Source organism: Mustela nivalis (assembly GCF_964662115.1).
Source record: "Mustela nivalis genome assembly, chromosome: 1".
Taxonomy (NCBI): Eukaryota; Metazoa; Chordata; class Mammalia; order Carnivora; family Mustelidae; genus Mustela; species Mustela nivalis.
In genome coordinates, this window is record NC_139020.1 from 59,584,420 (window position 1) to 59,596,011 (window position 11,592).

The 11,592-nt window shown below is 37.2% G+C and overlaps 1 protein-coding gene across 7 annotated transcripts in view; it reads left to right on the forward strand.

Moving 5' to 3' along the window:
* Positions 1–3,176, forward strand: part of ATP6V1A (ATPase H+ transporting V1 subunit A) — a 63,174-nt gene extending 59,998 nt beyond the window's left edge. For all 7 annotated transcript variants that reach the window (XM_082739940.1, XM_082739939.1, XM_082739942.1 and 4 more), the window contains one exon: positions 821–3,176. In XM_082739940.1, coding sequence (XP_082596066.1) covers positions 821–913 — 93 coding nt within the window. In that variant the 3' untranslated portion in view covers positions 914–3,176. The remainder of the gene's footprint in view (positions 1–820) is intronic.
* The last annotated feature ends 8,416 nt before the right edge of the window (positions 3,177–11,592 follow it).

Genomic DNA, 11,592 nt, shown 5'->3' on the forward strand with positions numbered 1-11,592 from the left:
ATAAAGAGTTGGCCGCTTAACTGACTGAGTCACCCAGGCGCCACTCTTTTTTTTTTTTGTCATTGAATATTCTGTAGCATTATTTGTGGCTGGAGAGTGATATTTTCCTATTGTTAAGTATTTAAGAAATTTCCAGTTGTTGCTATGGACCCCTTTATTTATATAGTTGGTTTTATGTATTTTTCTATTATTAGGTTCCCAGAAGGAGACCGATTCAGTCAGAGAGTTTAAATATTTTAAAGTTTCTTTTACACATACTGCTCAATTAAGTTGTTTTCCATAGGGATTTAAAATGTGTTGCCTTTTAAGATTATTTTAGAAATTTTATTTCCTGTGCCAATGTGATACTATAAGACCTTGAACAATAAATTATGTTTTGGCTAAATTAATTCCAACTATCATGTACATGCAGTAGAATGAATCTAATATGTGATACTGTATAATTCCCTCTTACATTGCATATTGTTGAGGATAAATCCATTGGTCACTGAATACAGTTAGCAAGCCATATACAAAAGCAGAATTTTATCTTTTTTTTTTTTTTTAAGTTTTGTATTTAAATGCAATTTAGGTAACATATAGTGTATTATTAGTTTCAGGGGAATCAAAATTTTGTCTTCTTTCTGACAGATTGGGGTATTCCTCCTTCCATACATTTTTACTTTAAAGGAAAATAAGGATAATTTTGACTCCTTCCTATGTTTTGCCAGTATACCTCATTTACCTAATACTGAAAATATGTTCAATATAAGTAACTTAACTACCTATCCTGAAAATTATTTTCCAAAGGCAAATTGAGTTCTGTCCTGTCTTTTTTCAGGATCCAGTGAAAGATGGTGAGGCAAAGATCAAGGCCGACTATGCACAACTTCTTGAAGATATGCAGAACGCATTTCGTAGCCTTGAAGATTAGAACTGTGATTTCTTTCCTTCTTTTCCTGAGCAAGCTCGTCTCGTATGTGTACATTTTCCTAAATTTCTCATCGCCAAACCCTTTGCTTCCTTATTGTGCAGCTTCGAGGCTAGTGCCTGTGTGTGTTACCATTTGTTTCCCTGTTTACCTGGTAGGTCTTATATAAAACAAACATTCCTTTCTTCCAGTGTTTGAAGGGCCTCCGTGATCCTTTCTCCGAAGTGGTGAATGTAGTAAATATGATATATAATGGCTACACTACTGTAAACTTGTCTGTAGGGTGACATCTCTCCTTGTCCTAGGTTTACCCTTTCCTCATTGCCATTAAATTGTAAACAGGACTACTGCATGTACTCTCTTTGCAATAGATTTGGAATGGAAGGCCAGATTTCTATACATTTTGACAGGTAACTTTGTGAAATGACTCAATATCTGTGTGGTAAGGTTATTCGCAGCTTAGCGTTTTGCTAAGTAACTGCTTTGCAGGATATAACTGCTTTTTTTAAAACGTGAATGATTAATGTTCCAATTATGCATTGCTTCCCCCAGTATAAATCAGGAATGTTTATAGGAAACTGTTGGAAACTCTGTTTTTGAAACAGGCGTTTGTGGGACTCAGCACAGTTTATGAATCAGTACCCTCCAAAAAAGTGGTTAAAGGAGCCAGGTGGTCAAACTTAAACATCCTCTTGTTAAAGCATATTGTATTTCAGTGTGAAAAGTTCAGTATCAAGGACTATACTACTGCATTACCGGGAAATTCTTCTTAAAATCACATTTAAAACAATCACTGGGAACTTGAATCACATCACACCCTTTTCTTTTTCTCAAATGTCTTAGAAGCCTGAGCTTCTGAGAATCTCATGGGGGGGTGGGTAAAATGCCACCGAGAAGGGGTTCAGTGTGGTTAAAGGCTGTTCGCACCATTAAGGACCAGCTGGACTGTAGTGATGCTTGGGGCCAGAATGGCATTGCATTTTTACAAGGTAATGATATGTGTCACGTGTTTGCATGTTTGTTTGTTTCGTGAACTTTTGAACAACCAGTTTACCAGTTTACCGGCTCAAGAGTTTTCCCAGAATATCTGTAGCAATAGCAGCATAACAGTTTCCATTCTATTTAATAGGGATGAGATTAATTCTTACATCTGCTGATGACAGAATCTGGGTCACGTGAAAAAAAGATAATTTCATCCTGTCTTTTCAGTATATGTTTTTAAATAATTTCTGTGTCTGTGTAAGGCACACTGCAGAACAGCTCTGAGAGCAACTGTTTCTCATTAACTCTTTCTGACCAATAGTGCTGGCACCATTGTTTCCTCTTTGGGGAGAGGAAAGGGTATGTGAACATGTCTAACAATCTCAAATACCCAAACATAATAGCATAAATAAAGTATTTATTTTATGCCTCAGCATATTATTATTTAATTTTTAGGTAACGTGTTTCTTTTGGTCCGTTAAGGAAAGATGCCGTGAGTAGACAGTTCAGCGATAGTGTGTTGAAATCCTTGCGGATTGCATGTTTTGACAGTGGCTTGTTCTTCAGGATAGATATTCTTCCATGCAGTTCTCTCTCTTTTTTTTTTTAACCTTTCCAAATACTGGAAGATAAAAATTATGCGGTGATTTGTTGAGATGCGGACTTAATGGTGCTGCTTTATCAGTTTGCTTCCAATGTGGCCTCCTACCCAGAGGCCCAAAGACCAATGGAAATGAAAAGGATTTCAGAAATGTTCTATTCCTACCTTAAACCTACCAGCAAACTAGGATTGTGATAGTAATGAATGGTATGATGAAGAAAGTTTGACCAAGTTTGTTTTTTGTCGTTCTGAATTTACGATGTAATTCCTACTCCCTTCTAAGAATGTTGTTGTATGGGAGTGAAGATGCTAGAGAAGATGCTCTGATGTTCTTTGTAAGTGTCCCTCCACCTTTGTGTTGTAGAATTTCAAATTGGTCACTGATCATATTTCTTTGGTAAGAATGTGTTAAAATTACAACAATCTTTTAAAAAGATGATGCAGTTCTATATTTATTGTGCTATGCCTGGTCCTGAGTGGAGCCAGTTAAACAAGTTTCATATGTATTTTTCCAGTGTTAAACCTCACACATTGTACCCTTTGGAAATTTCCTTCCATCTTGAAGAACGAATAGAAGAGGCCATATATATTGCCTCCTTATCCTTGAGATTTCACTATCTTTATGTTCAAAGTTGTGTATAATTGTTAAAATCTATGAAAGAATAAAAAGTGGATTTAAATTAACATTTTGCGTGTGTGTGTTTGCTAGAAAACATGCCATCTATTTTGTTTTCAGTATGAACTTTAAAATTTTTTGTTCCTCCCTCTCTTTATGGATTATTAAGATCATGAAATTGAGTCTGAGCCCTTGCGATAGAATGCAAAAAGTCCTATAATCATATACCCGTATGATTTGGAAGTGTAGTTAGTACACAGAATCTCATGCCATCCTGAACATTACTTCAGATTTGAAAAGTGAATGGTTTCTAAAAGTCCACTTAAAAATTAAAGGAGAAGGGGTGCCTGGGTGGCTCAGTGGGTTAAGCCGCTGCCTTCGGCTCGGGTCATGATCTCAGGGTCCTGGGATCAAGTCCCGCATCGGGCTCTCTGCTCGGCAGGGAGCCTGCTTCCTCCTCTCTCTCTCTGCCTGCCTCTCTGCCTACTTGTGATCTCTCTCTGTCAAATAAATAAATAAAAATCTTTAAAAAAAAATAAAAAAAAGAATTAAAGGAGAGCAGTGGTACTCATTTCTATTTTTGACAAATGAACTAAACCTTGTAATTCATGATTTTACAAGCCAAATCATTTAAGATCCAATGTAACAACATGTTACTTAGGACACATTTTATTTTTTTAAATGTATTTCTAACAACTTCCAAGGAAGTAAAGAGGAGTGTGAAATGAACCACTCTATATTAGTATATTAATATCAAGTGCCAAGTTTTTATAGAGAAATGCTTAAAAATTCATAGGAAAGCTTATTCATTATACAATGTTTGGGTAATTTTTAGTCTACTTGGTAATAGTATCCCAATATCTTTAGGTTATTCTTTTAATGTATTGCTACAATATAAGAGCACAGAGAAGGAAAGTAACTTTCTCAAGTGGGCTGTGATAAAATGCCACTGAAGTTGTTCTAAGAGCCTCCTCTTAGTTTGGGTTACCCTGGAAGTGAACTCAGACAAGTAGTTGAGTACAGGGGTTTATTCAGGATGTGATCTCAGGACACACCAGTAGGGGAGTAAAGAATTCAGACAGAATTGTACGAAGCCAGTAAAAATTCATTATCAAGTAAGTTAACACTTGGGACTATTTAGCACAATGCTGCTACGGAGTTCTGGGAACAACTGAAGAATAAGCACCTCCGTTATCCCACCTGTGGTACAAGAGAACTGGGATACTTGTGTCAGTCATTGATTGACAGCCAGCTCCTGTCAGTCATCCAGTGAAGACTGTTCCCACAAAGACTGGGGGACTCAGTGCCCAGCACTTGCACACAGGTAGATAGGGCACTGGTAGCTGCAGAAAACCCCACAAAGAGATTTGGGTGCAGGTAGTTGGGAGATTGGGCTGTTGTGCAGCGAAATGGTAGGCATGGCCCAGGAGCTTTAGGTGGGACACTCCTCTAGCAACTGCTTCAGACTTCTTAAGAGCCCAGGAAAAAAAGATTAATTGATCAGTAACTAAAAAGCCACTGTTCTATGCTGTTCTAAAAATAAGGAACCACCTTGTAAAAGAAAGGACAGTCTTTGGAACCCAGGCAGCCTGATGCCAAAGAGTGTACTCTCAATCACCACACTACATCCTGCCTCTGTATTTGGAAAGAGTTTGTTGTTGGGTTTTTGTTGTTGTTGGTTTTAGTTCATTTATTTGAGAGAGAGAGAGTGGGAGAGGGAGAACACACACATAGGGGGAGTGGCTGAAGCAGGCTCCCTGCTGAACAGTGAGCCTGATGCAGGGCTTGATCCTATGACTGGAGGATCTTGACCTGAACTGAGGGCAGTTGCTTAACTGACTGAGCCACCCAGGCAGGCCTGGAAAGATTTTTTTCAAAGGGAAGATGTTCTTTAAAGACAAAGAACACCTATTATGGTTATCAACAGGCAGATGTGAGGTTTAATACTCCTGAAATAAAACAGTTTCTTAGATGAATGAGAATTTCGGTTATTTATTCCAACCTCATTAACACAGAAGACGAAATTGAACTCCAGAGAGGTTAACTGATTTGCCCTATGTCACACTGCCACTTAATACCAGCACTCAACCCTCCTGATTTCTGGTGTCTCTCTGTAGTAAATCATACCATATACTTTTTCCTTATGTATGTACTTTCCTTACAACCAGGAAGTTGGTTTGAATAAATGTGACATACAAAGATAGATAAACCAGAAGAAAAGTAGGGCGGACTGACTGGCTGAACAAGGTAGTCATAGACAGTGTGATGACTCACTTAAAGAAGGAAAATGTAGCTGGGAGCCAGTTTGAGCCAGTTTAGGGAGGTGGGTCTGGAAATAAATAACACTTTTTGTCAAAACTACAAGTCATCAAAATGTAGAGGAATGAGAACATAAACAATTCATGACAAATATCTTAAAAGGACTTGTATCCAGCCAGAATTCATAAAGAACTACACGTTTCTCTCTCTCTCTCTCTCTCTCTCTCTCTCACACACACACACACACACACACATACAGGGAGAGAAATCTTAATAGATAAATGGGTAAAAGACTTGAAGAGACACCCCACAAAATGGCCCATTAATTTATGAAAAAGATTCTTAGCTTCTAGTCACCAGGGAAATGCGAATTAAAATTACAATGTGATACCATTTCATACCTACTAGAAGGACTAAAATGGGAAGAACAGTGTTGGTGAGGATGTGGACTAACCAGAATTGTCATACATGTGGGAATACAAATATAAATATAAACTTGTACAATCAGTTTGGAGAACTATTCTGGTAGTGTCCACAAGGTTGAATTAGTAATACCTAATTCCTAGGTTATTCCATTCCAATTCCTAGGAATACCATTCCAGGTTATTAGGTATTACAACAGAGATGAATACATATATGTTCACCAAAAGACATGCGCCACAATGTTCATAGCAGCGCTATTTGCAATAGCCCCAAACTGAAAACCATCTAAATAGTAGTTTGAAAGAATAGATAAGCAAACTGCCTGTTCACATAATGAAATAATATATAGAAATGAGAGTTAACGCAACATGATGTATGAATCTCACAAATAGAATGGTTAAGGAAGCCAAACAAGAGAATACACACTGTATGATTCCATTAATACAGAATTCAAAAACCACAACACTAATACATGGTGTTTGAAGTCAGGATAGCGGTCCCACATGGTGGGGAAGGGGATATTACAACATTACAACAATTGGCTAGCATATGGGGGATTTCTGGGGTGTTGATGTTCTGATTCTTGTGGGTCCTGCTTACATGGGTGTGTTCATTTTGTAAGAATTCACCCACATGATTCAAGCACATTTCTTTTTTTTTTTTTCAAGCACATTTCTGTACATATGTCCTACTTAAGTTTACCAAGAGAAAAAAATCTTACACCGAAGGATTTCTATTTATTTAAATTAGCTTTGTTGGGCAGGGGGCTTACTTTAAAAAAGTAATAATAATAATAAATAATATATAAGTAGTTTTTCACTAAGAAATGTTTAGTGGTGGCTTTAAAATGCTTTTAAGTTCTCCCTAATAATAAAATCATGTTTTTGTTTGATTTTTAAACTTGCACTTTTCTAGAAGTGATAAATTTGAATTTTTCAATTCAGGAACTCTCAGTTCCAAAGTAATTTCTTCACAGTTCTCAAAGTAATTTCTCAAAATAATTTACTTTGTCAAACAGGTGACCAGGATTTGGGAAATACTCTGTTCTTAGACCAGTGAAGCTAATGAAACCACACAGACATGCTAGAGCCAGTCACAAACAAGTGTATATTCAGATGTCCATGAATACATAGCAGTCCTCCAAGTAGCAATGGATGACTATAAAAATGTTTGATTTTTTGTTTGTTTGTTTTTAAGACTTTATTTATTTGACAGACAGAGATCACAAGTAGGCAGAAAGGCAGGCAGAGAGAAAGAGAAGCAGGCTCCCTGCTGAGCAGAGACCCTAATGTGGGGCTTGAGCCCAGGACTCTGGGATCATGACCTGAGCCAAAGGCAGAGGCCCAACCCACCGAGCCACCCAGGTGCCCAGGTGCCCCTGTTTGATGTTTTAAATAAGTATATGTGTCTTGATTAGCTGTTTCTGAAACCTCTCTGAACATAAGAAACATATGGGATTGTATTCATGATAGAGATTTCCGGGCCCACCCTAAAAGGACTGAACTGAAATGTATCTAGGGAAAGGGTATAGGAGCCCATTTAACAAACATCCCAGGTAGGGGCGCCTGGGTGGCTCAGTGGGTTAAAGCCTCTGCCTTCGGCTCGGTCATGATCCCAGGGTCCTGGGATCGAGCCCTGCATTGGGCTCTCTGCTTTGTGGGGAGCCTGCTTCCTCCTCTCTCTCTGCCTGCTTGTGATCTCTGTCCGTCAAATAAATAAATAAATATCTTAAAAAAAAAAATAATCCCAGGTAATTCTTAGCATGGGGCAAGTTTTGTGAAACAAGTATCTTTACTCAATACTCAGACATGAAATGTAACAAAGGAGAGTTAAGTATTCTCCAAATGTTAACTAGCTGTGCTGCAATCTCAGAGTTAGAAAATTTTACTGAACCACATATCCTATTTAAGATATCCCTTGTTACTGAACTTAAACACTGCTGTGCTGATTTACATGTATTCTGACTGATTTAGATTCAGAATGATCCGACAGTAGGACAAAGTATTCCAAAATCATGGCATTCAAACAGTAGTAATTGTTATATGTATAGATTTCAAGCAGGATTGTTACAGTATTTACTGAATGGACTGGCAGTTTCTCTTCTGCCCATTTCTTTACATGCAGGCGAATTCAAAAAGGAATCAAAATTCTGTGACATATTTGAATTTTGTCATATACAGGCTTAGTTTGTGAATATAATTATAAAAGAATGTAATTCAGTTCCATTTTTTAAAAACAGCATTTGTCTTGGGATTCAAATTCTTTTTAAAAAATCCATTAAGATAATTTTTTAGTTTGATTTTTCAACTATCATCTGAATAGCTCTTATACTATTGTAACTTCCAAATAGCTAATAACATCTAACATTTACTAGATGACTTAAAATTGCACTAAAAGTTTTGGATACCCTGCATAAAAGCCAAATTGCCTTCAATCATATAAAATCATATTCATGCCTTTATTTTTAAATTTCATTCTCTATCTTAAAGCCATTATAAAGACCTTTGACACTTGTCCTAAAAACACTATTTAGGACAGTATTTCCTCAAGCATGGCATGCAAGTTAGACTCTCTGGAAGCATGCTGAGATGGAGATGTGGGTGCAAGTTGCTCCTTTGGAATCAACGCTGAGAAAAGAAGGGGCAAAACGGGTGTGCATAGTGGAAATCAAAACACAAAGCAGGCCTGACAAAGACTTGGCCACTCCTAGAGGGAAGCTCTAAAGCAAATATTGCCAATCACAGTTGACATGCATCTGACTGAAATGGCCTGCCCTTATTACTCCAACCTCCCTTGGACTCCAGGTTGAGGCTGCCCTGGGGAGACACAACCTCTGGTGAGGTGACTTTGGGGACCTGACCTGGAAGGATCTAACAGCAGAAGGTTGTCCGCCAGACACTCCTGGCAGCTGGGCAACACATTGCATGCATGTCTTTCCTTGAAGGGAGATCTGCACAGCACAGCTCTGTGCCCATAAGATGGTTTTCAAAGAAAGACATGCATATGTTTCAATGTATAGAAGTGAACTTTTAGTACTTCATACCCAAGATTTCAAGGATTTTCTTAGGGAGGAAGCCAAACAGTAAATACTAAAAGTGAGTTATTGTTAAATAAAAATATGAAGTATAGAAAGTTATAGACAAAAAGTTGCAACAAAAATCATGAAGGTAGTCTTCAAAGTAGAAATTGCAGCAACACTGCCTGTAAGTTGAAAGCCAGATGATTGTTTTAGTGCCTGTTAAAATATAAGTGCTGGCCAAGTACTTTTTAAAAGAACCCTAAATGTTGTCTTGATCCCAGACAGAAACTCATCATCAAATGCAGAACTCCTCAGGAGGTGACATTCAAAAATATATATTTCTTACTAGAGCTTTTAAAAATATAAATTTCTTACTAGAGCTTTAAAACACAGCTGTTCTCAATATCATTGCCATCATCAGTTGCTCTTGTTCTAGTAGGCTCTTCCCCTTTGTCTGACAGCAGGAACAAAATAGCATGGTCAGTGAGAGCATAAGATCTCAAGTTAGACTGTATGGTTTCAAATCCCAGCTTTGCTACATACTAGCTGTGCAACCTTGGACAATTAACCTCTCAGTTTCTCATCTGTAAAATAGGGATGATAAAAATATCTACCTGTTTTAGTTAGGATTAAGTTTAACTTAAGTAACAGAAATCCAAAATAATGTGGTTAAAATAAGGTCAAAGCATACATATATATTTTTTTTTTTAATTTTTTTTTTTTTTTTTTTTACAGAAATGTAAGCATCCTAGTGCTGGTAAAGTGGATATTGACCTTCAGGTGCCCAGGTTTGTTCTTCTCTATCCTCAATACATGGCTTTCATCCTCAAGTCCAAGATGACTGCTCCAGCTCCTGCCATCAAACCTACAAAGCATATTCCACCCATCAGGAATAAGGAAATGTTTCCTTTTTCTTAAGGGAATTTCTGACACATAACTGGGCCATACTTAGTTACAAGGTCATGTCTATCTGCAAAACAAATTGGAAGATGTAACCTTTATTCCAGGCAGCTGTGAGCCAAGATCATGAGTTTCTCATGATGGTGATCTCATCATGATCTCAAAGATCAGAGTTTCTCAATGATGGAAGCATCATCCCTAGGGACGTTTGGGAAATTTATGAAGGTCTTAAAATTTGTCACAGTGAATGGTGGGTGCTCATGCACCCCTGTGTGTATACATGTTCGTGTATGTGTGTGTGTGTGTGTGTGTGTGTGTGCGTGTGAATGTTTTGAATGCGGACTTCTTTGCCAAAGACATTTAGTGGACAGGGCCAAAGATGCAAGATATTTTGAAATGTGAAGAAATGAAAAGTCATCTGAAAGTCTCCTGCATGAATCTCACATATTCCACCAGACATTCACATAGGTTAAGTACTTGTTTATAATTATCTGTCCCTACACTAATAAAAGTTGTAAATTTTAATATCATCAAATGTGTTCTCCTTCATGATTGGTACTTTTTTGTGTCTTGTTTTGAAAATCCTGGGATTCATGAAGACACTCTCTAATATTTTCTTCTGAAAGTTAAATTATTTGTCTTTCATGCTTAGGTGTGGTGAAAGGTAGAAGAATCCAAATTCATTTTTCCAGACGAATGCCCTCTATTTGGAGAGCCAGTTACTGTAAAACACATCCTTCCCCAAGGCTATGCAGTATCACTTCTGTCATAAATCAAGAGTTTACATAAATAAGAAATTTCTGGGTTGCCTATCATTTTTCATTGCTCATATTTGTCTATCCATGAACTATTACTACTCTGTTTTTATTACTGCAGCTTTATAATAAATGTTTATATATAACAGGACAAATCTTAACATTTGCTGTTCTTCAAAGCTTGCCACTTTGCTGTTCTTATTTTGGCTGTTCTTTGCAATTCTAGAATAAGATTTTAATTTTAATTAGACTTACATTTAATCTAAATTTTTAAAAAAGGATTTTATTTATTTATTTGAGAGAGAGACAGCACAAGTGGGGAGTGAAGTAGAGGGGGAGGCAGAGGGACAAGCAGACTCTGCACTGAGCCCCAGTGCGGGACTCAATCTCAGGACTCTCTGAGATCATGACCTGAGCCGAAACCAAGAGTCAGACTCTTAAGGGACTGAGCCCCCCAGGCGCCCCTATATTTAATCTAAATTTGAAGAACACCTGATATTTTTAAAAATATTGAGTATTCCAATCTATGAACATGCTACATCATTCCATTTATTTTTTTCTTTAAAAAGTTTCTTAATATCTACTTAAAAAATCTATAAAGAAGTCCAGCACAATTCTTGTTAGATTTATTCTTAAGCATTTAATATTTATACAGGCAATGCATTTATTTACCCCTTCAAAAATATATATTTTTTCAGACGGATATAAGGAACAGGGACTTGAACAGATACTTATTTATATACATATGTTCATAGCACCATTACTCACAATCCCTGAAAGTTGGAAGTAGCTCAAGTGTCCATTGGAATGAATGGATAATAAAACGTGGTATGTAAATCTCCAACAAAGCAGGAAAGAATATTCAGTGGAAAAAAGACAGTCTCTTCAACAAATGGTGTTGGGAAAATTGAACAGCCACATGCAGAAAAATGAAACTGGATCATTTCCTAATACACCATACACAAAAATAGACTCAAAATGAATGAAAAACCTAAAGGTGAAATAGAAATCCATCAAATTCCTAGAGGAAAACACAGACAGCAACCTTTTCAACCTTGGCCACAGCAAATTCTTGCTAGACACATCTCCAAAGGCAAGGGAAACAAAGCAAAAATGAATTATTGGGAC